Here is a 23,092-nt window from a genome sequence, read left to right on the forward strand (position 1 = left end):
CCCTGAGCACTGAGGCTCGCCTGCTGGATGTGGGCTCTCAGGATGCCTTCAGGTGAGGACAACAGGTGGTGGCTTGCGCCCTGCTGAGCTGGCCTAGGAGAGTGGCAACCACAATCGCCCACCCAAGCCTCGAGCCTGGGGCAGCTGGAAGCAACGGAGGTGATGGCCACAGTTAGGTCACGGTGGGCCTGGGGGCTGCAGAAGCCGCCCTGCGCCTCCTCAGAGCCCTGACAGGGGACTGACCCGCCTGGACGGAGCCCGGAGCTCCGCACTACAGGCCTCCCGGTGTCGCGCCTCGCCCTGTTGTCTGCCCCACGGAGTGGGCACACGTGTCCTTCCCACCCCGCCGTTCGACCGCGCCCGAGCCGGGCCTCAGGGCACGCGGAGCTGGTGGGTGAGCGCGGGGCCTGAGGGGGCGGGGCGCCCGCGTTATATTTGGCGCAGGCAGCAGCGCCTGTGCCTGGGTGAGTTTTCCTTCCGCGGGTGCCGGCAGCCGGGCGCCGCGGCCCAAGCTGACTCCTCTCTCTCCCTCTCTGACCCCGGCAGGGCCCAGAGGTGATTCTGCCTGCACGATGTCCTCCTTGCTGGAGGCGAGCTCTTCGCAGGCGCCACGTCGCGAACAAAAAGAGAAAGAAAAAAAGAAAAGAAAAAGCAGAAGAAGAGACCAGGGACGGGGGCGGTAATGGCGTTGGGGGTCAGCTCCGCTTGGGGCAGGCACACTATGACAGCGGCGGGGTTTCCAACGGCGACTCCACCCTTGCAGTGTCCAGGGAAGAAGCCCAGGCCAGCCCTGCTAGGGGACCTCGAGGCGTGGTGCTTGCCCGGACCCCTAGCCGGACCTCAGTCTGGTCCCCAGGGACAGCAAGCAGCAAGAAGGGCGGGCTGCACCGCCAAAGCAGCAGAATCAAGGTAGGTAGGAGACCCGCGTCCCTACTTGGCTGGTTCTGGCCCTGCCCCCCCCCCCTTCCCCCTGTCCTGGGAAAGCAGTGGCAGAAGGAGGCAATGCAAAGTGAGCCCATTGGGTAGGGGAAGGGAGGGTTCAGGGATGTATGGAGAGCTGAAGTAGGGATTGGAAAGCCCATGGCATTGGGAAAGAGTGGAGAGGTAATCTGGAGTGTGCTGTTAAAGGACTGGGATCGTGGGCAAATATTTTCTTAAAACCTCAGGCAATGAATGTATTATTTAATAGATTTCTTCTGATCTACTTTGAAATTGGTTGCCCCTTGCAAGAGATTGTATTTGGAGGATGTAAAATACCCTCCTTCAATTAATGGGAGAAAGGGAACATAAACAGAGATTTCCTCTTTTTTAGCCTCCAAAGCTCTGAGAGATTACAGTTCTGCATAACTTAATTCTTTCCTACCTGCTATGAGCAGGCCTCCAGATCAGCAAGTTCCTTTGGAATGGTTTTGCTTGTTTTTGTTTATTTTCCATGGTGCTGATTAGAAAGCCATGAATTGTTTTGTGAATTTTAAATTTCTAGAGATGGCACCCAGAGTTGATGGTAGTTTCCTTCACTCATTGCAGTGTAGTTGCAGCATAAAAAAAAATACTTCTTGTGACAAGAAGTGGAAAAAGAAAGTTGATGAGCTAAGAAAAGAAGAGCCTTGAGCCAGATCAACATTTGGCTTCCTCAAATATGGAGCAAGCATGGAATGTGGCTTTTTCAGAATCGAGGGGCTTTTTAGGATTGGGCAGTGAATGCTGTCTGGGGCTAACCCGTCCCTTTTGTGGCTGACAACCCTTAGGAGACAGGTCAGAATGTGCCAACAGCACAGAGTGGGCACTGGTGGTGTTTGAACTCAGAAGTGCTCAGGAACTGTGAAAGTTTCTCTGTTATCATCCTGGAGCGATCTAGTGAAATAGACCACTGTGATGCTGTGTAAGAGGCCATTGTGAGGGCTGGAGAGATGGCTCAGTGGGTGAGAGCACCAAGTGTTCTTCCAGAGGTCCTGAGTTCAAATGCCAGCAACCACATGGTGGCTCACAATCATCTGTAATGAGTACTGATGCCCTCTTCTGGTGTGTCTGAAGACAGCTGCATTGTCTGACATATAAATAAATAAATCTTACAAAAGATTGTCATCTACTGCAGTTTCTATGTGGACAGGTCACAGTTGAAGGGATTAAAGATCAAGTACATTGTCTGTCTTTAATGATCAAGTGTATCATCTAACTTTTAAACCAAGAAATGTAGTGTCTTTTTTGCTGCTTGTGTAGCTTTTAGTGATGTATCTTTTCTCCTAGTATGTCCTTTGTTTCCATAATAGTTGTTTTCAAGTATATATGATTATCGCTCCTATTTGCAGAGCTATTCAATATTTTCATTGGTTAAATATTTGTGGTGAATTTACATTGTGATATCAGTAAAATGCTATGTGAAAATTTTAGAGAATATACCGGTTTGGGTAATTTTAATAATCTTTCCCCTCAAGTGGTGGCCTGTTTTCACATTGAAAAGACTGGAATTCATTACCATCCATAAAAGGATTGATAGGGAAGCACAATGGACAGCAACAGTGTTGTTCCCTTTGACAGTTGTGGGAGCCAAGAAAGAAGTGTGACTTGCTTTTTGTGATTTACCAAATCAAGACTCAGTATCATTACTATAGAAGCCCATGGAAAAAATGATGAAGTTTTCAGAAATCACCAGTTGAAGAAATGGTGGTGGTTTTGCTTATATTGAATTCTGAGTTTCAAAGTTATGTTTCATTTTTCTTTATTCCTTAATGAGGCTTTTTATTAAGTTTTTTATTCACCATTACACACTTAGATGCACAGTGCTAGGATCGTAGTAGGTGCTCAATAAATCACTCACCATCGGGGAGGAAGAATGATAAGAAAGTATGTATTTTCTGTAAGTTCTGTTAGTTTTGGGAACAGGTGGTTTTAGGTTTACCATCATACTTTGGTATCTTGTCCCACATAAGACAACTTGACAGAACCCCCTTTCTGGCCATTATGTTCAACTTATTTTTCTCTTAATCATTCTTGAAAATCATGGAAGTAGTGTGGAAAATTGATTGTACCTGCAGTATAGCAAAAAAGCCCAGTCTAGATAGGAAGCAGTTATGTTTCTCCATGAGCTGATGTCTTAAAACATCTAGATTTTAGGAATTTGGTGTTGTGTTTTCAAACATACATCTTACAGCATACAGATAACATCGTGATAGAATAAAGGAATCTTTTGATTTAGCACCAAATTCCCTAAAGCAATGACTACTGCACAGCTCTCTTGGCCATATGAATAGCCGAAATTATATTTCACTCTTTTAAAGAAATAATGAAAGCACTTAAGGTTAAAGCAGAGCCCATAGGAAAAGTTTGCTGTGGTGTTTCTCTTTGGTTTCTTGTGCTCTTTCTAGAGAATGACTTTAAGAAGTCAGGGCGACCGGTCAGGTGGTCAGTGTGGTCAGGCAGTCATGAGCAGATGGTTAAGCGATGTGCTAGGGCCCCATAGGCCAGTGAGCCCAGCTGAGAAGCAGAGTCTAGCCAGTGAGCCTAACTGAATAGCAGAGGCTAGACAGTGAACCTGACTGAAGAGCAGAGGCTAGCCAGTGAGCCAAGCTGAAGAGCAGAGGCTAGCCAGTGAGCCTAGCTGAAGAGCAGAGGCTAGCCAGTGAGCCTAGCTGAAGAGCAGAGGCTAGCCAGTGAGCCCAGCTGAAAAGCAGAGTCTAGGCAGTGAGTCAGGCTGAAGAGCACAGGCTAGCCTGTGAGTCTGACTGAAGAGCAGAGGCTAGCCAGTGAGCCAGGCTGAAGAGCAGAGGCTACCAGTGAGCCTGACTGAAGAGCAGAGGCTAGTCAGTGAGCCTGACTGAAGAGCAGAGGCTAGCCAGTGAGCCTGACTGAAGAGCAGAGGCTAGCCAGGGAACCTGACTGAAGAGCAGAGGCTAGCCAGTGAGCCTGACTGAAGAGCACAGGCTAGCCAGTGAGCCTGACTGAAGAGCAGAGGCTAGCCAGTGAGGCTGACTGAAGAACAGAGGGTAGCCAGTGAGCCTGACTGAAGAGCACAGGTTAGCCAGTGAGCCAGGCTGAAGAGCAGAGGCTAGCCAGTGACCCTGACTGAAGAGCAGAGGCTAGACAGTGAGTCTGACTGAAGAGCAGAGGCTAGCCAGTGAGCCAGGCTGAAGAGCACAGGCTAGACAGTGAGCCTGACTGAAGAGCAGAGGCTAGCCAGTGAGCCAGGCTGAAGAGCAGAGGCTAGCCAGTGAGCCTGACTGAAGAGCACAGGCTAGCCAGTGAGCCAGGCTGAAGACTGAAGAGTAGTGATTTTAACCTTTATTTATAAGTTCTTCCGTTTTCCTAGAATTTCTACAAAGGTTTGCCTCCATAAAGTTTGACTTATAAGGTTCTTCTTGCTCTCTTCTTCTTATCTCCTTTCCTCTTGCTCTTATGACACAATAATTTCCTTACTCTCAATGCCTTACTCTCAACGCTATGCCTTTACTTCTAAGTTCTTCTTGAGTTCTGTTCTCTTCAGTTCAGTTCTGTCTAAAAAGCTTTCTCTCTCTTTGTCCTCAGCATTTGTATATCTTTCTGAACACAGCATCACATGGTGAAAAGTTCACCACAAGTTTGCACAGGAATTCAAATCATAAGTTGGATAATCAGTTTACAACAGAGAATGTTTACATGCATATCCATGAAGAGTAATCATCAGGATAAACTGTCACCATCTGTCACTGGCTCTGCATGTTCATGGAGAGTTAAAAGCTGTAATTTTTATGAGAAAAGAATAAGTGAAATTGCCTATAGGCAAATCCAGTCAATTATTTACGTTCAGTCCTTGCACCTATAGTAAATCATTAGTTCTCTTTTTATGAACTTTTCTTAATTGGTTTATACCCTCTTAGCATGGGCTCTAATTTGTAGATGCCTGCTTGGTATAGCAGAAGCAATTCACTCGTGAAACTTTAAGAAGGAAGAGTTCTCAATGCAATTTTGATTACCAGAGAAAACATAATAGCTGTCCCATTATAAAGGAGCTTAAAATTACTAATCTAATTTTAGGAATTCTTATAGAACCATCATAAGAATTAAGAAATCATCTATTTGTCTGTACATCATTAGGCCAAGACAATACATCTTCGCTGCTCTGTGGTGATCTGCTCAAAAGAGTGGGGTAAAGAGCATGACAAATACAGAGGCAGATACTTGCAACCAACCATTCAGCTGAGAGCAGGGTCCCCAATGGAGGAGTAAGAGAAAGGATTGAGGGAGCTGAAGGGGTTTACAGTCCCATAAGAACAACACTAAGAAACACCCAGAGCTCCCAGGACCGAAACCACCATCCAAAGAGTACACATGGACAGACCCATGGCTACAGCTGCATATGTAGAAGAGGATGGCCTTCTTGGGCACAAATGGGAGGAGAAGCCCTTGGTCTTGTCAAGGCTTGATGCCCCAGTGTAGAGGAAACCAGAACAGGGAGGCAGATAGGCCTGGGTGTTTGGGTGGGTGTGGTAACACCCTCACAGTAGAAGGGTGAGGGGGTTTAATAAGGGGTTTTGTGGAAACCAGGAAAACGGATAACATTCGAAATGTAACAAAAGCACTCTCTGGGGAAGGGATAGCGGATAAGCTGCTCTGAGCCCCTACTTCCCTGCTGCCTCCCTTTGATCTCAACTGTGGTGCCAGATGTCAGCCTGGGGCTCTCCATGGGCTGCTGCTGGCACTGGTCCTGGCGTTCATGCCAAGCGCATGATGAGCAAGGAGCACATGGTTTGTCCTGATTCAGAGCAGGGCGAATGGCCACCAGAGAATAAGCACAGCTTCCTGTACGATCATGAGGTCTTCCTGGGCAAGGAGGAGTCCAAGATCTTTGATAGCTAATCCTGGACGAGAGCAGGGAGGCTGGGGAAAATTGTTGATCCAATTGACAGTGATGAAGGCAGCCTTGTTACTACTGAAGACCTGAAAGTTTGGATCAAACAGGTACAGAAAAGATACATCAACCAAAATGTGGCTAAACTCTGGAACGATTATGATAGGGACATAGATGAAAAATCTCCTGGGAAGAATACAAGCAGGCTACCTATGGCTACTACCTGGGAAACCTTGCTGAATTCCAAGATAGCTCTGATCATCACAAGTTTAAAAAGTTGCCTCCACGAGATGAGAGGAGGTTTAAGGCCTTGACAGTGACCTGACAGCTACTCAGGACGGGTTCATTGCTTTTCTGCACTAAGAGGATTTAGAACATATGAAGGAGATTGTAGTTCTGGAAACGCTGGAGAATATCGACAAGAACAGGGATGGTTTTGTGGACTAGGATGAGTACATTGTGGACATCTTTTTCTCACGAGGACAATTGCCCTGAGACTGACTGGGTTTTGTCTGGGGAGCAGTTCAATGATTTCCCAGATCTGAACAAGGATGGGAAACTGGATTAGGATGAGATTCACCATTGGATCCTCCCTCAGGACTATGACCATGCACAGGCTGAGGCCCAGCATCTGGTGTATGAGTCAGATAAAAACAAGGATGAGATGCTGACCAAGGAGGAGATGCTAGACAACTGGACCATGTTTGTGAGAAGCCATGCCACCAATTACAGGGAAGATCTTACCAAAAATCATGATGATCTTTGAAAGAAACTCATCCTCATGTGGCCAACAGTCACATGCTTTCTATTCTGGTTGATTGCTATATTTGTCAAGTATATAGCAGTTGTGTCCCTAAACAATAAAAACCTTTCTAAAGCTCAAAAAAATCATGCATTACACCACAAACAATAATAGTAGGAGACTTAAACACGCCACTTTCATCAATGGACATATCAGGAAAACAGAAATTAAACAGAGACACAGAAAGACTAACAGGTTATGAAACATGGATTTAACATATATTTATAGAACACTCCACCCTAAAACCAAAGGATATACCTTCTTCTCAGCATCCCATTGTACCTTCTCCAAAATTGACCATATAATCAGTCACAAAACCAGCCTCAACAGATACAGGAAGATAGAAATAATCCCATGCATCCTATCAAAAAACCACGGACTAAGGCTGCTGATCAATAACAACAAATAAGACAGAAAGCCCACATATACATGGAAGTTGAAGTCAATGACAACTTGGTCATTGGAGACATAAGAAAGAAATTAAAGACTTCTTAGAATTTAATGAAAATGAAGATACAACATACCGAAACTTATGGGACACAATAAAAGCAGCGCTAAGAGGAAAACTCATAGCTCTGTATGCCTGCAAAAAGAAACAGGAGAGAGCATATGTCAGCAGCTTGACAGCACACCTAAAAGCTCTAGAAAAAATTAAATAAAACCTAGAGGAGTAGAAGGCAGGAAATAATCAAACACAGGGCTGAAATTAAACAAGAAGAAACAAAACCGAGTATCAAAAGAATCAGCAAACCCAGGAGCTGGTTCTTTGAGAAAATCAACAAGATACATAAAGGCTTAGCCATATTAACCAGAGGTCACAGAGAGTGTATCCAAATTAATAAAATCAGAAATAAAAGGGAGACATAACAACAAATTCTGAAGAAATTAAAAAGATCATCAGATCCTACTACAAAAACATATATTTAACAAAACTGGAAAATGTGGAGGAAATGGACAATTTTCTATACAGATACCAGGTACCACAGTTAAATCAGGAACAAATAAACCATCGAAACAACCCCATAACTCATAAAGACATAGAAACTGCTATTAAACATCTCCCATCAAAAAAGAGCCCAGGACCAGATGGATTTAGTGCAGAATTCTATCAGACCTTCATAGAAGTCTTCAAACCAATACTGGCCAAACTATTCCGCAAAATAGAAACAGACAGAGCACTACCAAACTCCCTCTATGAAGCCACAATTACTCTTATACCTAAACCACACAAAGATACAACGAAGATAGAGAAATTCAGACCTATTTGATTTATGAATATTGATCAAAAATGCTCAATAAAATTCTTGCAAACTGAATCCAAGAACACATCCAAACAATCATCCATCATGGTCAAGTAGGCCTCATGGCAAGGATGCAGGGATGGTTTAATATACGGACGTCCATCAACGAAATTCATCATATAAACAAAGTCAAAACCACATGATCATTTCATTAGATGCTGAGAAATCATTTGACAAAATTCATTACCCTTTCATTAATAAAGTCCTGGAAAGATCAGGAATTGAAGGCCTGAATCTAAATATAGGAAAATGCAAAATACATCAAACCTGTACCTAACATCAAACTAAACTTAGAATATTGAAGGAATCCCACTAAAATCAGGGACTAGACAAGGCTGCCCACTCTTTCCCTACTTAAGTACAATATGGTACTTAACGTCCTATCCATAGCAATCAAACAATGAAAGTAGGTCAAAGGGAAAAAATTAGAAGGGATGAAGTCAAAACACTAATATTTGAAGATGATATGATAGTCCACTTAAGCAACACCAAAATTCCACCAGAGAACTACTTAACCTGATCAACAACTTCAGCAAACTGTCCGAGTATAAAATTAACCCAAACAATTCAGTAGTCTTCCTCTACTCAAAGGGTAAACAGGCTGAGAAAGAAAATAGGGAAATGATACCCTCCACAATAGTCCCAAATAATATAAAATAACTTGCTGTTACTTGAACCAAGCAAGTAAAAAATCTGTATGACAAGAACTTCAAATCTCTGAAGAAATGGAAGAAGGTCTCAGAAGATTGAAAGATCTCCCATGCTCATAGATTGGCAGGATGAATATGGTAAAAAAATGACCATTTTGCCAAAGCCAATCTACAGATTCAATGCCATCACCAACAATATTCCTACTCAATTCTTTATAAAGGTAGAAAGTGCAATTTGCCATCATTTAGTATAACGTAAAACCCAGGATAGCAAAACTATACTCAACAATAAAAGAACTTCTGGGGGAATCACCATCTCTGACCTAAAGCAGTATTACAGAGCAATAGTTTGTATTGTATTGGCATACAGACAGACAGCTCAGTGGAACATAATTGAAGACACAGAAAAGAACCCACACACCTATGGTCATTTGATCTTTGACAAAGGAGGTAAAACATCCAATGGAAGAAAGATAGTATTTTTAACAAATGGTGCTGATTCAACTGGAGGTCAACATGTAGAAGAATGCAAGTTGACCCATTCTTATTACCCTGTTCAAAGCTTAAGTCCAAGTGGATCAAGGACCTCCACATCAAACCAGATACACTAAAAGTAATGGATAAAAAGTCGGGAAGAGTCTCGAAGACATGAGCACTAAGGAAAATTTCCTGAACAAAATACCAATGGCTTATGCTTTAAGATCAAGAATCGACAATTGGGACCTCATAAAACTGAAAAGCTTCTGTAAGGCAAAGGACAGTGTCATTATGACAAAAAGGCAACCCAGAGATTGGGAAAAAATCTTTACCAATCCTGCATCGGATGGAGGGCTAATATCCAAAGTATACACAAAACAAAAGAAGTTAGAGTACAGAGAGCCAAACACCCCTGTTAATAAATGGGGTACGGAGCTAAAGAAAACATTCTCAGCTGAGGAATATAGAAGAGCTGAAAAGCACCTAAAGAAATGCTAAACATCCTTAGTCATCAGAGAAATGCAAATCAAAACAACCCTAAGAATCCACCTCACACCAGTCAGGATGTCTAAGATCAAAAAATCAGGTGACAACAGATGCTGGCGAGGATGTGGAGAAAGAGGAACACTCGTCCATTGTTGCTGGGATTGCAAACTGGTACAAGAACTCTGGAAAACAGTCTGAAGGTTCTTGGAAAATTGGACATTGCACTACCTGAGAACACAGCTATACCTGTCCTGGGCATATACCCAAAAGATACTCCAACATAAAACAAAAACATATGATCCACTATGTTCATAGCAGCCTTATTCATAATAGCCAGAAGCTGGAATGAACCCAGATGCCCTTCAACAGAGGAATTTATTCGAAAAATGTGGTACATCTACACAATGGAGTACCACTCAGCTATCAAAAACAATGACTACATTCAATTCATAGGCAAATGGAAAGAACTAGAAAATATCATCCACAGTGAGGTAATCCAATCACAGAAAAACACACTTCGTATGCTCTTGGGAGCGATGGCCTTGAAGACCTCCATTATTGATGTTATTATTATGGTTAGCATTAAGTATGACGGGGTTCATGGAAAATCCCCAGCCAGCTGCAGAAGACTAATACAAATGTGCTGGTCAAGATGAATAATCATATGATAACATGTGACGTTAGGATACCCAATGTCATGACCTGTAACCTTTCTGAAAAACCAACATCCTGCTGACTAATAGATATGACAAACCTGTGACCTTTCTGACAACCTGTCAACATCAGCCAATTCCCTGACCACATGAATATTGTGTCCTTGGCGTGGGTAAATGTTTCTTCTCTCCTCTCTCTGTTACCCTTTTTATGGTACAAATTCAGCCTTGGGGAAAAATAAAATTGTCGCCTTGATCAGACTCTTGTCGTGGAGTCCTTCTTCACATCTCTTGTCCCTCATTCTCTTCCAGATACTCAGCACCCCTCATTGACAGTATGTACTCATTGATAAGTGGATGTTGACCAAAACCTCGAATTACCCAAGTTGCAATCTACAGATCTCAGGAAACTCAAGAAGAAGGATGACCAAAGTGCAGATGCCCCCACTCCTTCTTAAAATGGGGAACAAAAATATCCATAGGAGGGGATATGGAGGCCAAATCTAAAGCAGAGACTGAAGGAACAGCCATTCAGAGTCTGCCCCATATGTATACAGCCACCAAAACTAGGTAAGATTGATGAAGCTAAAAAGTGCTTACTGAAAGGGACCGGATATACATCTCCCCTGAGATACACATCCAGAGCATGTCAAATAAAGAGGTCAGTGCTGGCAGTAAACTGCTGAACTGAGAACAGGACGCCGTTTATGGGAATTAGAAGGATTCAAAGAGCTGAAGGACTTGCAACCCCATAAGAACAGCAATGCCATCCAAATAAACCACTAGCAAAAGACTATACATGGACTGACCCAGGGGTCCAACTGCATATGTAGGAGAGAATATCCTTGTTGGGGCACCTGTGGAATGGGAAGCCCTTGTTCTTAACAAGGTGGGACCCTGAGTGCAGGGAAATGTCCGGGAAGGGGTTTCTAAGGGGCATGGATTGGGGGACCATACATATGGGAGAGGGCACAGCAGAGGGGCTTATGGACCTAAAGCTGGGAAAGGGAATAACGTTTGAATAAAACATATATATCTATTAAAAAAACTGAAATTTAAAAAAATGATACTAATACCAAAAAATAATAAAAAAAATGTGAATAAGAAAGAAATTTTAGGTTTTGGAAAAAGATGAATGCCAGGTATTTGAAAAACTGTATGACCATGGTAAACACTAATATACTTGAGAAATTTTTTTCATGTTACTGAACTGCATCTTTTTTTTAAATAGTGAATGGAAATCCAGTCCCTTCCTGGCTGTGAGTCTAGGGATCCAGATGTAGTGGAATTCATTATTTGTTGAGTCCTGAACCTTTGAGCCTGCTTCTAACTCAGCTTATGCCAAGGAAACTAGGCCAGGGTGATATCTAAGCCATTGACCAAACTATCTGGACTAACAATGACAGGTGAAATTCCACCTTGTAAATGGGAGGAGAGGAATAAAAGATACCTTTAAAGATTTAAAAAAGATGAAATGTACCCAAAAAAATCCAATAAAAAAGTTTAAAATAAAAATAACTTAGGAAATACAAAATACTGGGGTGCCATTCCACAATCATGATGTGTTTCTTCTGTGATAGCTTACAGGTTAATTTACTTCTCTATGACTGTTTTCTTATTTGAAAGTAAGAAATGGCATCATCTGTGGAGTGGATAGTGAGAACAAAAACTTTTGCTAACTTGAATAATCGATCCCTCCCAAGCACATGCTTAACATTCTAAGCACAGGGAAATTTCCTGAGGGGATTAAAAAACAAAATCCAAACATAAAACAGGAACAACAATGATGTAAAAACATTCTGCACGCTGGGTATGAAGGCATGTTGCAACTTTAATCAGCTTTGTAGGTATTTCTAATAAAGACACAAGAAACAAAAATCCTATCACAGTCCGAGCAGTTGCATCCAACAAAGGAGAGCTGTGAGGTAGTGCGTGCTACTTCTTTCCCCAGATACCCCTGGGCCTCAGGCCTGCACCCAGTGAGCTGGACCAAGAGCAGCCAGGTTGAAATTCCTGCTGCCATGGCAGGATTCTGCAGGAACATTTCCCTTTGACAACAAGGAACCTGTGTGGAGGAGACCTCTTGGTGAGTCCTCAAGGACTCTACATGTCCTATTCTACAGGGAGAATCCCTGGCAGGTCTTTGGCAAGGCCAGCCATTTGTATGGGGAAGTCTCTGGTCCTGTGTCAGAGGGCGAGGAATGGCAGAAAGAATGGCAGCTCCACTGAGAGCAAAGGATAACCCTTCTAGGCCTATGACCTCCTAATTAATTTATCTTTCACCCGATGCCCTATTCACATTTTCTTAATCTCATACAACTGTGATCTTGATGAGCAGCTGGGCTCTTGTTTTCTTAATCAGTTCTTTGTTGTCACAGACGTTTTTAACTTACTCCAGCCCCTGAGACTTATTCATACCTTCTGTATGCAGTAGGACCCTTGGTGGGACTGTCATCTCAAAAATAGAAGGTTCGGTAATCCAAAAGATTGGACTCCAGTTTACCTCAGGCCAGGAAAGAAGTCAGCCACCATTAGTAAAAGAGCAAGGGAAAAATTACATAGGAAAAACAAGTGGCTTAATCAGAAGAAAAGATCCTCAACTTCTAAGGCGTGCACATCGGCACCCCTCTCTTCTGAGCTTTGTATAGTGATGTTGTATAACTCCAGATGGTAGTAAAAGGCAGAGTTCTTCCCAGAAAGGTCAGACATGATTTTCACTCTTACATCTCTGAGGTGGGCTGGCATTATAGCACACATTCATGTTGAATTATTATAACACCTATGATAAGAAGACAGAATCCATATATCACAATGCCAAATAGACTCCCTCCTGAACTTATGGACCCATTAAAATTGAGGTTCAACCTGAACTCAGGCCATTCCACTCCCTTCCCGTCCTCCTGATTCTTATGTTTGCTACAAGTAAAAGATCATGTTGTAGTCCCCAATATTCTCATGCCTAGACTTGTCTATTCACGGAGAAGGATATTGGAGAAGTGATGGTTATATAGTTACAATGTAGTAACACAAGGTCCAGGTTGACATTTGCTCACTGATGTCCAATTTAATTGTCTTGTTATATTTGAGAAAGGGAGGATGTCCTACATAATATATAAAACAGACAGAAATGTATTGTTTTATATATGCCCTGTAGTTGATCCCTATGTTCCCAAGGAAAAGGAGTTTTTATTGCAAAAAATAGGATTATAGACCATTGATTTTGTGAAATACATGGATATGTAAATGGAAACAATGTCGGCTTTCAAGGACTGCACAGTAAGCAAATATTTCCAGGTTTTATACACTCAGAGGTATAGAAGAAATATATTGGCCTCCAGAAAAAGGGAAAAGCTTAGAAATCGAAATACATGTCACATTCATTGTCTCGAGTAGTAGATTTACTTTTAAGAAAAATCTCCCTCCTCCTTGGTCCCTAGAGATTTGGGTGCTAAGAAAAATCTGTTCTCCAATTCAGGGTTGTAAGAAACCCTCCACAGCAAAAGATTTGTTGACTTCTAATGAAGCAGAGAGACATATCTAGCTTTGAAATAGAGGTTGCCAAATGGTATTCCCAGTGACACATGGGAGACTGGAGGAAAGGGTCCCCACAGAAATTCATCAGTGTGGGGAGAGCTGGTTAGTAGGTAGGCCATAGAATTTTCCAGTGACATCACCAGTAAGCCCTTCACTGGACACTCTATTGTATCTAAGAGATCCCTAGAATCTTCTGTGATGTCACCAGTGTTGTGGTGACACCAACTGCCTTTGGGATATTACTTCAGTTCCCTTTGGGTTCACAGGCAGGCATGTTTTGCCAGCTGCTCAGGCTATTTCGGAAGGAAAGTGTTGATCAAGGAGAGATCGCACCAGGTCTGAGGGAAGCTGACCCCCTCTCTAGTGAAACAGGAAGGAGGAAATCATTCTTGGGAAGGCTTGGTGAGTCGTGGGCAGAGTTGGGGAACATCCTCTAGGAGGTAGGTTTGAGATGTGCCTTCTAAGACTAGGCCTTACAAGCAGGAGCCTTGGGATTTTTCAAAGGCAAACCAAGAGTCAGGAGTTCCTGATCTTTAATTTGAGAGAAAGCCATAAAGTTGTAAGACTTCAGTGTCTTTTCTTGAAGCTTTTTAACTATGAGTGTCAATGATTGGCAGGAGGAGGCACTGTGAGATTAACAATGTGACCATCCATGTTTGGGAGTTGAAGCACTTCATCCTCTAGAGTACTGTAGTTTACATAAGTGTCTGATGGCGAGAACAAGGAAGGATGCACCCCTAGTCATGAATTGAGTTCTCAGACACTTTGGGCTGGACCACACTTTGTTAGAGCTTGATGGTGCTAAACATTATGAAGTCATTATGAACTCCAGGATTATCTGCACCACATCTGATATGAGATAACAATGTCGCAGATGTTTATGTCTCAGTCAGATTATAACTTTCAGTGCCGCGGGTTGTGTAATAGTGAGTGTGGCACGTGTATGGCTTTAGAGGTTGGGAACAGGGACATAGCTTAAGAATCAACCTTTAAGAAAGCTTTTCTGCTCTTTCACGGATTCACCCAGTCTCTACCATTTCCCCTTCCTCAACCTCCTTTTCGGATTCAGAATGATCTATTCTGCCCATTGGTTCAAATATGCAAATTCACTTGGGTTTATCTGTCTACAGGTTTTGGTAGGAAGGCATCATCCCAAAATGTCATCACTAAGCAAGAGGAGTGTCTAAAGGAACTGGAGGAACTCAAATTTGAAATCCAGAGTGTCAATTCGAGAGGGATGAACTTTATCAAATCCTGGATCTTTATATCTATGATGAGTGGGACCACAGGTAGTCATTATGCCCAGTAACCTGTTCACTGTCTTGAGCTCTCTCTCTGCTACCTCAAGATTTACTCATAGCACGAGAGAGTTTCACCTCTCATCCTGGATTTTAAGGAGATTTGGCAGGCATTTGCTTGTGTGATGAGCTAGGTGCTGTGTGTTTAGGGTCAACCTCTTTTGTACTTGACCCTGAGCCTCTTGGATTAGCATTGGTTCTGTCAACAGCTAGAAGGACCTGGTCACACTTGCTGCAACTGTGTGTGTGAATGAAATGCCTGCACGTCATCACTCTTTCCTCTGAATTTGTTCATTATACACTGATTCTATGGCACCTCCATGCATGTAGTTGACATTCTAAATGTGTTTGGATATGGGTTGGTATGTGTGTATGTGGAAGTATATGTGGTGTTTTATCAGGATCAGGAGGTCTGGGACCTTTGATGGGGTCTGAGGATTTGTTTGATCAACAGTTTGCAGGTCATGATAGTGATGAGTACGTGGAGGTCCACACTGATCAAAAGAGCACTTTTCTCCTTCTGTATACCTTGGTGGCACCCAGGACTCTCCCGAGGGGAGGAGGTGCTATAAATCCTCTTCCCTGTCAAACTTAGTTATGCCCTCTGGGAATTCATGTAATGATAGAAACCAAGGATTGAGTATACCTGCTTTCAAAACAAGAGAAATGTCATCACAGCTCTCTCTTGGGCCCAAAGCTGTGGCACAGACTGGAGGAATCTTCTTCCTGAACTAGTCAATTCCATCATGCTCACCTTGCCAGCTCTTGAAGGTCAGGTCCCTGCAACTGGTACCGTGACTCTGTTGCCCTGTGCCCAGGATAATAAACTTAACCAGTACAAATACTTTGAAGGAGCAAGTATGTGGTACATACTGAGTTTAAGTAATAGAGAGAACAGTCTGATTTCACCTAATTTGTTTCACCTGCTTTGATCTTTAGTTTTTTTATTTTTTTAACTATCCAGGGATTGTTTATTGTGACCTAGAAATGGTCACTGTGGTCTTGACCGTTGTTATTCCCAAACAGGCAGCTCTCAGGCTCTGCCCCCTCCTATATAGTGAGTCTTTGCAGAACCATATCTCCCAGGATTCCAAGGAGTCCTTATTTCAAAACAAATGTTTTCTTATTTACATAGAAATATTTTCTGTGGATTGAGTCTCACTGTTGGGTTTTGGTCTGGTTTTTGACTTTGCCATTTTCTTCCCTTCCACCATTCCTTGAATTTGAAATTTTTTATTATATATTTTTATTTACATTTCACCTAATTCTGTAATCGTGAGTTCAAAACATTATTTGTTCCTTTGGCCATGACCTAACCCAGGCTGCATGTCGAATTGCCAGTCCTTGAATCTGAACATGAGATGAGAATGATGGCTATGCAAATGATGACCAACTCAATAAGTGATGCCATGGAGAGGTACAAGGAGCTCATACAAGTGAACAGTTCCTACCGGTGAGTCACTGACAGAGATGAGAACCCAGCACTAGGCAAGGAATGCTTCTCTCCTGTGTGAATTTGAACAAAAGTCAGGGCTCTGGTTCTGTAGTGTCTGACTCTTAACAAGAAGGCTGCCTCCTGGCAAGGGTCTTAGATTTGTAGCTCTTGGATTCAGTTGTCGTACATGTGAGGGGTGTAGAAGACCCTCCAATTGTTATTTTCCCCGTTAAAGTTCCTCTAGATAGAAAAGGTTTGCACCATGATGGGAATATCAATCAACTCTGAATCTCTAGGACTCTGACAGGAGATTTAAAGATCTGTGATCCACGAGAAACACACGGAAAGATTCTATAACAATTGGGTCTTCAACTACCCCTCAGAGGGGCTTTCCCCACAACGTGAAGATGGTTTCACCATACCATGGACATACGAGCTCCCTTATGGACCATCTCTTCTTCCTTGATTTATGTAAACCATCTTAGTGTCAGGATTTTCAGAAGTACTTTGATTCATGTGGAATGTGGATTCTGGATTTGACCCCCTCTAATTGGTGCTAACTTGTATAGTGTGGCTCTATTCTGGGGATTTCTGAGGATGAGGACCCTTGAAGGGATGATTGGACTTGCAGGAGTGACAGGCAAATAGAAGCTGGCTGGAATTTATCATTTTTTGTTTGTGGTTCAGCATCAGGCAATCCCAGCTCCTGCGTGAACAAGCTCAATTGAAGAACAATATACAGATTTTGCTGAATGAGAAGAGAGAAATGCTGGTGGAGCAGACTGAACTGCCAGCATCCTCTGTGGAGGCAAAGAGGCTCTGTGAAGAGGCCGGAATGAACATCTGTGACCCCAGAGCCAAGCAACAGCAGGTAGGGTTATGGCTCAAGGTCAGGTTGTCCTCAGGTCTTACCATAACCATAGACAAAACAATGTAACTGTCTATTGACTGATCCATGTCCTGTCCTAGGTCTCATCCAAGTGTTCATTCATGTGATGGTTTATAAGGCTTTCTGTGGAGATAGCCCCTTTTCAAGAAACTGCATGTTTGGAAAGCAAATGCTCCTGCTCTTTGAGAATCTGCAGTTTATTAAGGGAGATAGGTTGATCACACAGCACAGCACTACATGCCATTATGTATGGAGGGTGCTATGTGCGAGCCTCTCTTTAGACTAGAACAGGGCTTTGAGGGATGAAGCAAAAGCCTGGAGCTCATTTTCTTTACAGGGATCGTGTGAGACTCAAGAAGTAAGTAGTTTTCAAGGAGGAGAGCCTGGTGGAAATGCCAAAGAAATGGTTCTCATTGTCATTTGTGGTGGCTTTTGTTCTTCCTCCCCTCATGTCCCTGTATATGAAGATGGTGACTTCATGCTTCATAGATCTTGGGTAACTATAGAGCCTGTGTATCAGCATGTCAGTCCTGTCTTATTTGAGTGCTCCTGGAGAGTTCATAACTAGGCCTTACAACCTGAAGCTGGTTAGAAGAGCAAGGATGTGGAAAAGGTTTCTCAAAGGCTGAGGGGTTGGCATGAGAGACTTGAGACTTCAAGAACAAACTTATCTGTATGTACCCCAATTCTCACCAAGAAAGGTGCATTGCTGTGCTGACCTGCATCTTAGGGAGCATGTGGGGAGGCCAGTTCATGACATGCAGTTTTGTTCCGTCATTATCTAACTTAGTTCTTTAAGCCTAGGTCTCTCAACAAACATGAAGCTTCCTGTTTTGTGCTGGCCAGCAGTCTTTGCATCATTCGTCCAGTTCCAAGTGGAGCCCCCTCTCTTATTTGTCTCAACACATTCTTAAACCATCCAGCTATTTGAAAAATAAGGATTAGATTTCTTCACTTTACCTGAACAGAGTTATCCCCCGAGAAGATTCTGGATTGTCTCATTGGCTTCACCATGATCTTGCATGGAATCCTAGAGTACAACCCTCTGCTGACATTGCTTTGCTGACTATATCATGGGCACTGCATTCTTTCAGGATAGATTCCCTCTCAATATTGTACACAGTGCTGCATTTCAGACAATTCACTGTATGTTATTTATTTAGCCTTTTTCTGACTGACATTGAGGTTGTTTTAATATCACAGGAACTCTAATTTGATGAAATGTTCCTGGGAACTGACCATGAGTTACTGTCTTCTCTGATGCTTCCAAAGTCTTCTATGAAGGAAACAGGGTAGTTTTAGTGAGGGGCCTATGATGAGTCAGCATAGAGCTTGATGGAGTCTTTTCCTAGAAATCTCTCTCTTGGGGATTTGATGTTGTGCTGTTTAGGCTATCTGTGCAGAACATGTAACTTACTTGTCGGACCAGCAAGTATCTGCATAGAAAGGTTTCCTGAAGTGGAAATGAGTACAGTCCAGGACAGCACAGCGTGCTTGAGTCTAAGAGACTTGTACACAGCATTGTTCCCACTAATTCCTCACTCAAGAGAAAATGTACTGCATAAGAGCAAAGTTTTCATTTGTGCATGCGAGTGTGTATCTGTGTGTCTGTGTTTGTGTTTGTGTGTGTGTGTGTGTGTGTGTGTGTGTGTGTTTGCAGTAGTGAATGTGTGTTTCCCTCTATTTCCAAGTTTCATGAGAAAAGTACTCTAAGCGTTCACTTTACATCCATGAAACATGAAATAGAGCTGCCCAGTCATTTGGCATCGCCATCTAGCTCTGTACAGCAAAAGGACACTTAAATTACTAATTTATTCTGTTTCCAAAAATTTCAGAACAGAATTATCTTGTGAAGTCTGGGGGAGGAGTGGAAATATGTTCAAGTGAGTCGTGTTTCACAGGGGTAACAAATGGTACAGGCCTAGAGCTTGCAGGTCCCTTTTTGTTATAGTGCAGAAGCAGGACAATAATATCCTTTAGAAATGCAACCCCCAAAAAGAGGACACAAAAACACCTGTAAAGTTAGATTTTCAAGTGATTAGGGGCAAAACTACTGATCTGCATTGAAATCCTTTGGAGCACATCAAAGGAATGGAGTACTGGGAGGTAAGGGCAAGGCTTCTCTAGAAAAATCCATGAGTTTATTCTGCTTCTCTGTTTTTTGTGAATTGTGAAAGGCCACTGGAAGGTTGTGTCACTCACTGTGTCTTCTCCAAGGTTGCTTTCCACATTGCCTGCTACCATTTCTTTCCAGCTACCTTGGCACACTACAACTTCCCCTGGGAGTTTGGCTTGGATTTTATTCATTGAGAATTTGAGTTGCTTGGAATTGTATCGTCATCCAGAAAATGTCCCATAGCTATGCTGTGGTGCAAGAACAGGGCAGTTTCAGGAACCCCTTTAGGTGCACAGTTAATCCAAAGCGCTCCTCTATGTTATATGTGTAGCATTCTGCAAGTGCTGTCGATCAACATCATTTTCTCTCAGTTAATTTCAGCCTCAATGGAGTCAGGAGAAATGATGAGCTTCAAATGGGTCTGACAGTGTAAGAACAGGTAGCCCTATGAGAAGCCATGTTCAGAAAGTGGAACAGAAGTTTTAGTTAACCCAGTGATTCCACAACAAGGAGTAGGTATTGCCATTGCAACTAGGGAGCATCAGTGTTGTAGTGGTCCCAGAGTAACCTTGAAGGAGAATCTATCCAGACGTCCATCAGCCAAGGAGTAAAAGTGTACCATACGATGGAGCCCTTCCATAGATTCTGATTCAGTGTGAGTTAATCCATGCAAGCTTTTACTTACTTATTCAAATTATCTGTGGAACAATCACATTACGGGGAGAAAATTTGTTGATTTGGATCCTGGTTATGGAGATTTCCTATGATTCTAGCTTTGGGCATGAAGTCACTCAGGCTATGGTAAAGACAGCTCCGATTAGAAGAAGTTGCACACTTTGGGGAAAGTCTGAAAGAGTGAACAAGAACAAGAGTCTAGTCCACCACCAACATATGATCCTTTGCTGAGCAACAAGACAGCTCTACACAGCCTTTGGGACTTGCTAAACCAGATTGTTAATGGGGAAAGAACCCTGAGTCTATGACGGTTTATGGGAGGACAGCACATCACTGACTGAGCTGTCTATAGGCTCTGGCCACTATGTACATATCCCACTCAACATTTGTTTTTATGCCTCCAGTGAATCCTGGGGAATCTTTACATTAAGCATTAATGTTCAGGTAGGAACACAGGCTGGAAGAAGCCATTTGAATATCCTTCCCTATATAAATACCCTTTTTGGGTGGATGACCACCCACCTGCATTTCAGCCTCAGGCAGTTAAAGAGCTACTCAGAGTATTGTTCTGGTACAGTTCATGTGAATTTTGCCCATGAAACAATATATATGATCCTCTGGATTTCTTACTATGTTCTACTCCTTTCTTCCTGTGATCTCTCCGGAAAGATCTGAGGACATTTTCTCTTCTCTCCTCTCACAAATTCCCTACACTAGCCATAGACTTACAGGGGTGCTGTTCTGTTTCTACATCACAATCACCTTTAATGTCCATGTGTAGGCTGGGAAGATTTGCATGGAGCACATTCTCAGTGATTACAAGATATGTGCGGTGAGCATGAATGTGAAGTGAGATGGCTTCTCTGTGTATTTGCAGATACAGTGGTTACAAATGGAAACTAGACGGGTTCCTTCAGTGCTAACATAATCAGAAATTTCACCTCAATTTTTGGCATGTTCTCCAGAAGGAATCCACATGGTATTCTAGGTTGCTCATACCTCTCTTGAACTCAGATTCAGACATAGCTACAATGTTATTATTCAATGTCATATTCCTGGACCAGGGTGAAAAAATGCTCATTTTTCTCTTAATCCCAGTACAGTGCATAGTCCACAGTTCAAATTCTAGCAGTTTGAAAGGTGAGATATAAATCCAAGCGCAGGTACGCTAGGACACTTGGGGATGCAGGGACTGACCTCAGCTGACAGGTCATGCTGGATTATCCAACTGAATAGAGCTGATGTAAGGGGGAGAGCTGAATTGACAACCACTCACTAAACCTTTTTTCCCTTGCTCTGCTAGGTCTGAAATTCTCCAGCAGAAACTCAAACATGACACAGTCAAGACAAGATCTCCCTTGGAGAGAAGTGCTACAGGAGGAGAACTAAGTGTGCACAGCAAATGCACCACTATTGCATCTCATCTGTAGTGTCCATAGCAATTGTGGACTGCATTTTCCTCCTTTAGTTTGATTTCTTTGGATTGAATACGCTGTATTTACACCTTGCCTCTCTCCAGCAAGTGTACACTTTTTGAGGGACTCAGAGAAGTGCTGATGCACATCAATCAAGAGCTGCTGGTCATCCAGAAAGACTGTGCACGTGTAAATTTGTACTTGTCCTAATGGGTCATCCAGAAGAGTTTCATGGAGATCAGTTCACAATATTGGAAAGACTTTGTGACAAAGTCTGTAATATCATTTATACTCAGTATTGGTAGGCTTTTTCCTTAATACCCCCACTGCAACAAAACAGACCTACTTCCACTCCTCTTGAAAAGATTATTACCACCAGTAACTGCTTGTCTACTATGTCTCCAAGGCAAGCCACAGGCTATAAGTCTATTCTGCAAAAGGAGCAGCAAAAAATGCTTAGTGCAATTCCTCTATTTAAAGTTTGGTTAATTTTTAATTGTTTTGGTTATTTGGTTTTCCTTCTATTCATTTGAAGATTTGTTATTTATCTGTTGTTATTGTTTTGTTCATTTGCTTTTCTATTTTGATAAGGATGTAGACTGTATATATTGACTACCTGCATCTGGTTACTATCAAGTAAATTGGATGTATTCTGGTCAATAAAGGAGTAATCTCAAACTCTTCACTCTTAAGAACCTTCTTTATTGATCATTAGTGTCAACATCTGAAGTCCCACAGCTATCAGGGAGGGATGGATCTCTGCATTCTCATGGGGACTGGGCATCAAATCACTTCCCAGTCAGACTGAGATTCACAGGCATTTATACAGTCACTGTGCACTGTGTTTCCAACTCTGAATTTCAACTTCATCATGCATACATTACCCACTGTGTATGCTTGCTGTCAAATATATAGTTACCTCTAAATTATACTCTGTCGATGACAGTTTTGACCAAATTAATAGGATAAACATTAATTTTTCTGTAATATCTCCCAGGACATATAAACATGGTATAAGGGAGTTTAAAGCCATCGGGAATCCTGCACCCAAATCGCGGGGCAGAAAATGCTGAACACCCAGGAATGCAGATAATCCTGAAACCACAGGAAAGAAAGCCACTTCTGACCAGCTCTGCCCACATCTCTGGCCAAATATTAATCTGCATGATGCCTCTGCAAACAGGAATAGAGGAGCAGTCAGTGGCAGGAACCTGCTTGGTTCACCCTGGGCCCAGAACCTACCTGGCCCCTGAGCATATTTGAAGAAAACCATAGGCATACAATTCTCTGTTTCCTGACTGTGGCTTTTTTTTATTCGAAGCTCAAAATACCATTTTGTTGTTGTTGATTTTTAGTTGGATATTTTTCATTTCGAATTCAAATGTTATTCCTTCCTTGTTTTCCAGAAATAAGTCCGAATACCATCACCTTCCCCTCTTCTATAAAGATATTCCCTTCACCATCCATCCACTTTCCCAGCCTAGGCAGGACCAAGGGCTGCTCATTCCATTTGTGCCCAAGAAGACCATCCTCTGAT

General features: G+C 42.6%; 1 protein-coding gene across 3 annotated transcripts; it reads left to right on the forward strand.

The window, feature by feature from the left end:
• Window positions 1–485: 485 nt before the first annotated feature.
• On the forward strand, window positions 486–22,236 carry LOC134480325 (uncharacterized). Of its 3 annotated transcripts, none has more exons than XM_087568826.1 (5): window positions 691–909; window positions 14,858–15,016; window positions 16,347–16,478; window positions 17,148–17,331; window positions 21,444–22,236. In XM_087568826.1, exons 3-5 carry the CDS (start codon window positions 16,387–16,389, stop codon window positions 21,447–21,449), a joined length of 282 nt encoding a protein of 93 aa, XP_087424952.1. In that variant the 5' UTR covers window positions 691–909; window positions 14,858–15,016; window positions 16,347–16,386; the 3' UTR covers window positions 21,450–22,236. The 3 variants fall into 3 exon arrangements, with proteins under 3 accessions (XP_087424950.1, XP_087424952.1, XP_087424951.1); XM_087568825.1 differs by having other exon boundaries at window positions 769–1,009; XM_087568824.1 differs by lacking the exon at window positions 14,858–15,016 and having other exon boundaries at window positions 486–909.
• Window positions 22,237–23,092: the final 856 nt, after the last annotated feature.

The sequence above is a fragment of the Rattus norvegicus genome, chromosome 9 (genome assembly GCF_021556685.1).
Source record: "Rattus norvegicus strain SHRSP/BbbUtx chromosome 9, alternate assembly SHRSP_T2T, whole genome shotgun sequence".
Taxonomy (NCBI): domain Eukaryota; kingdom Metazoa; phylum Chordata; class Mammalia; order Rodentia; family Muridae; genus Rattus; species Rattus norvegicus.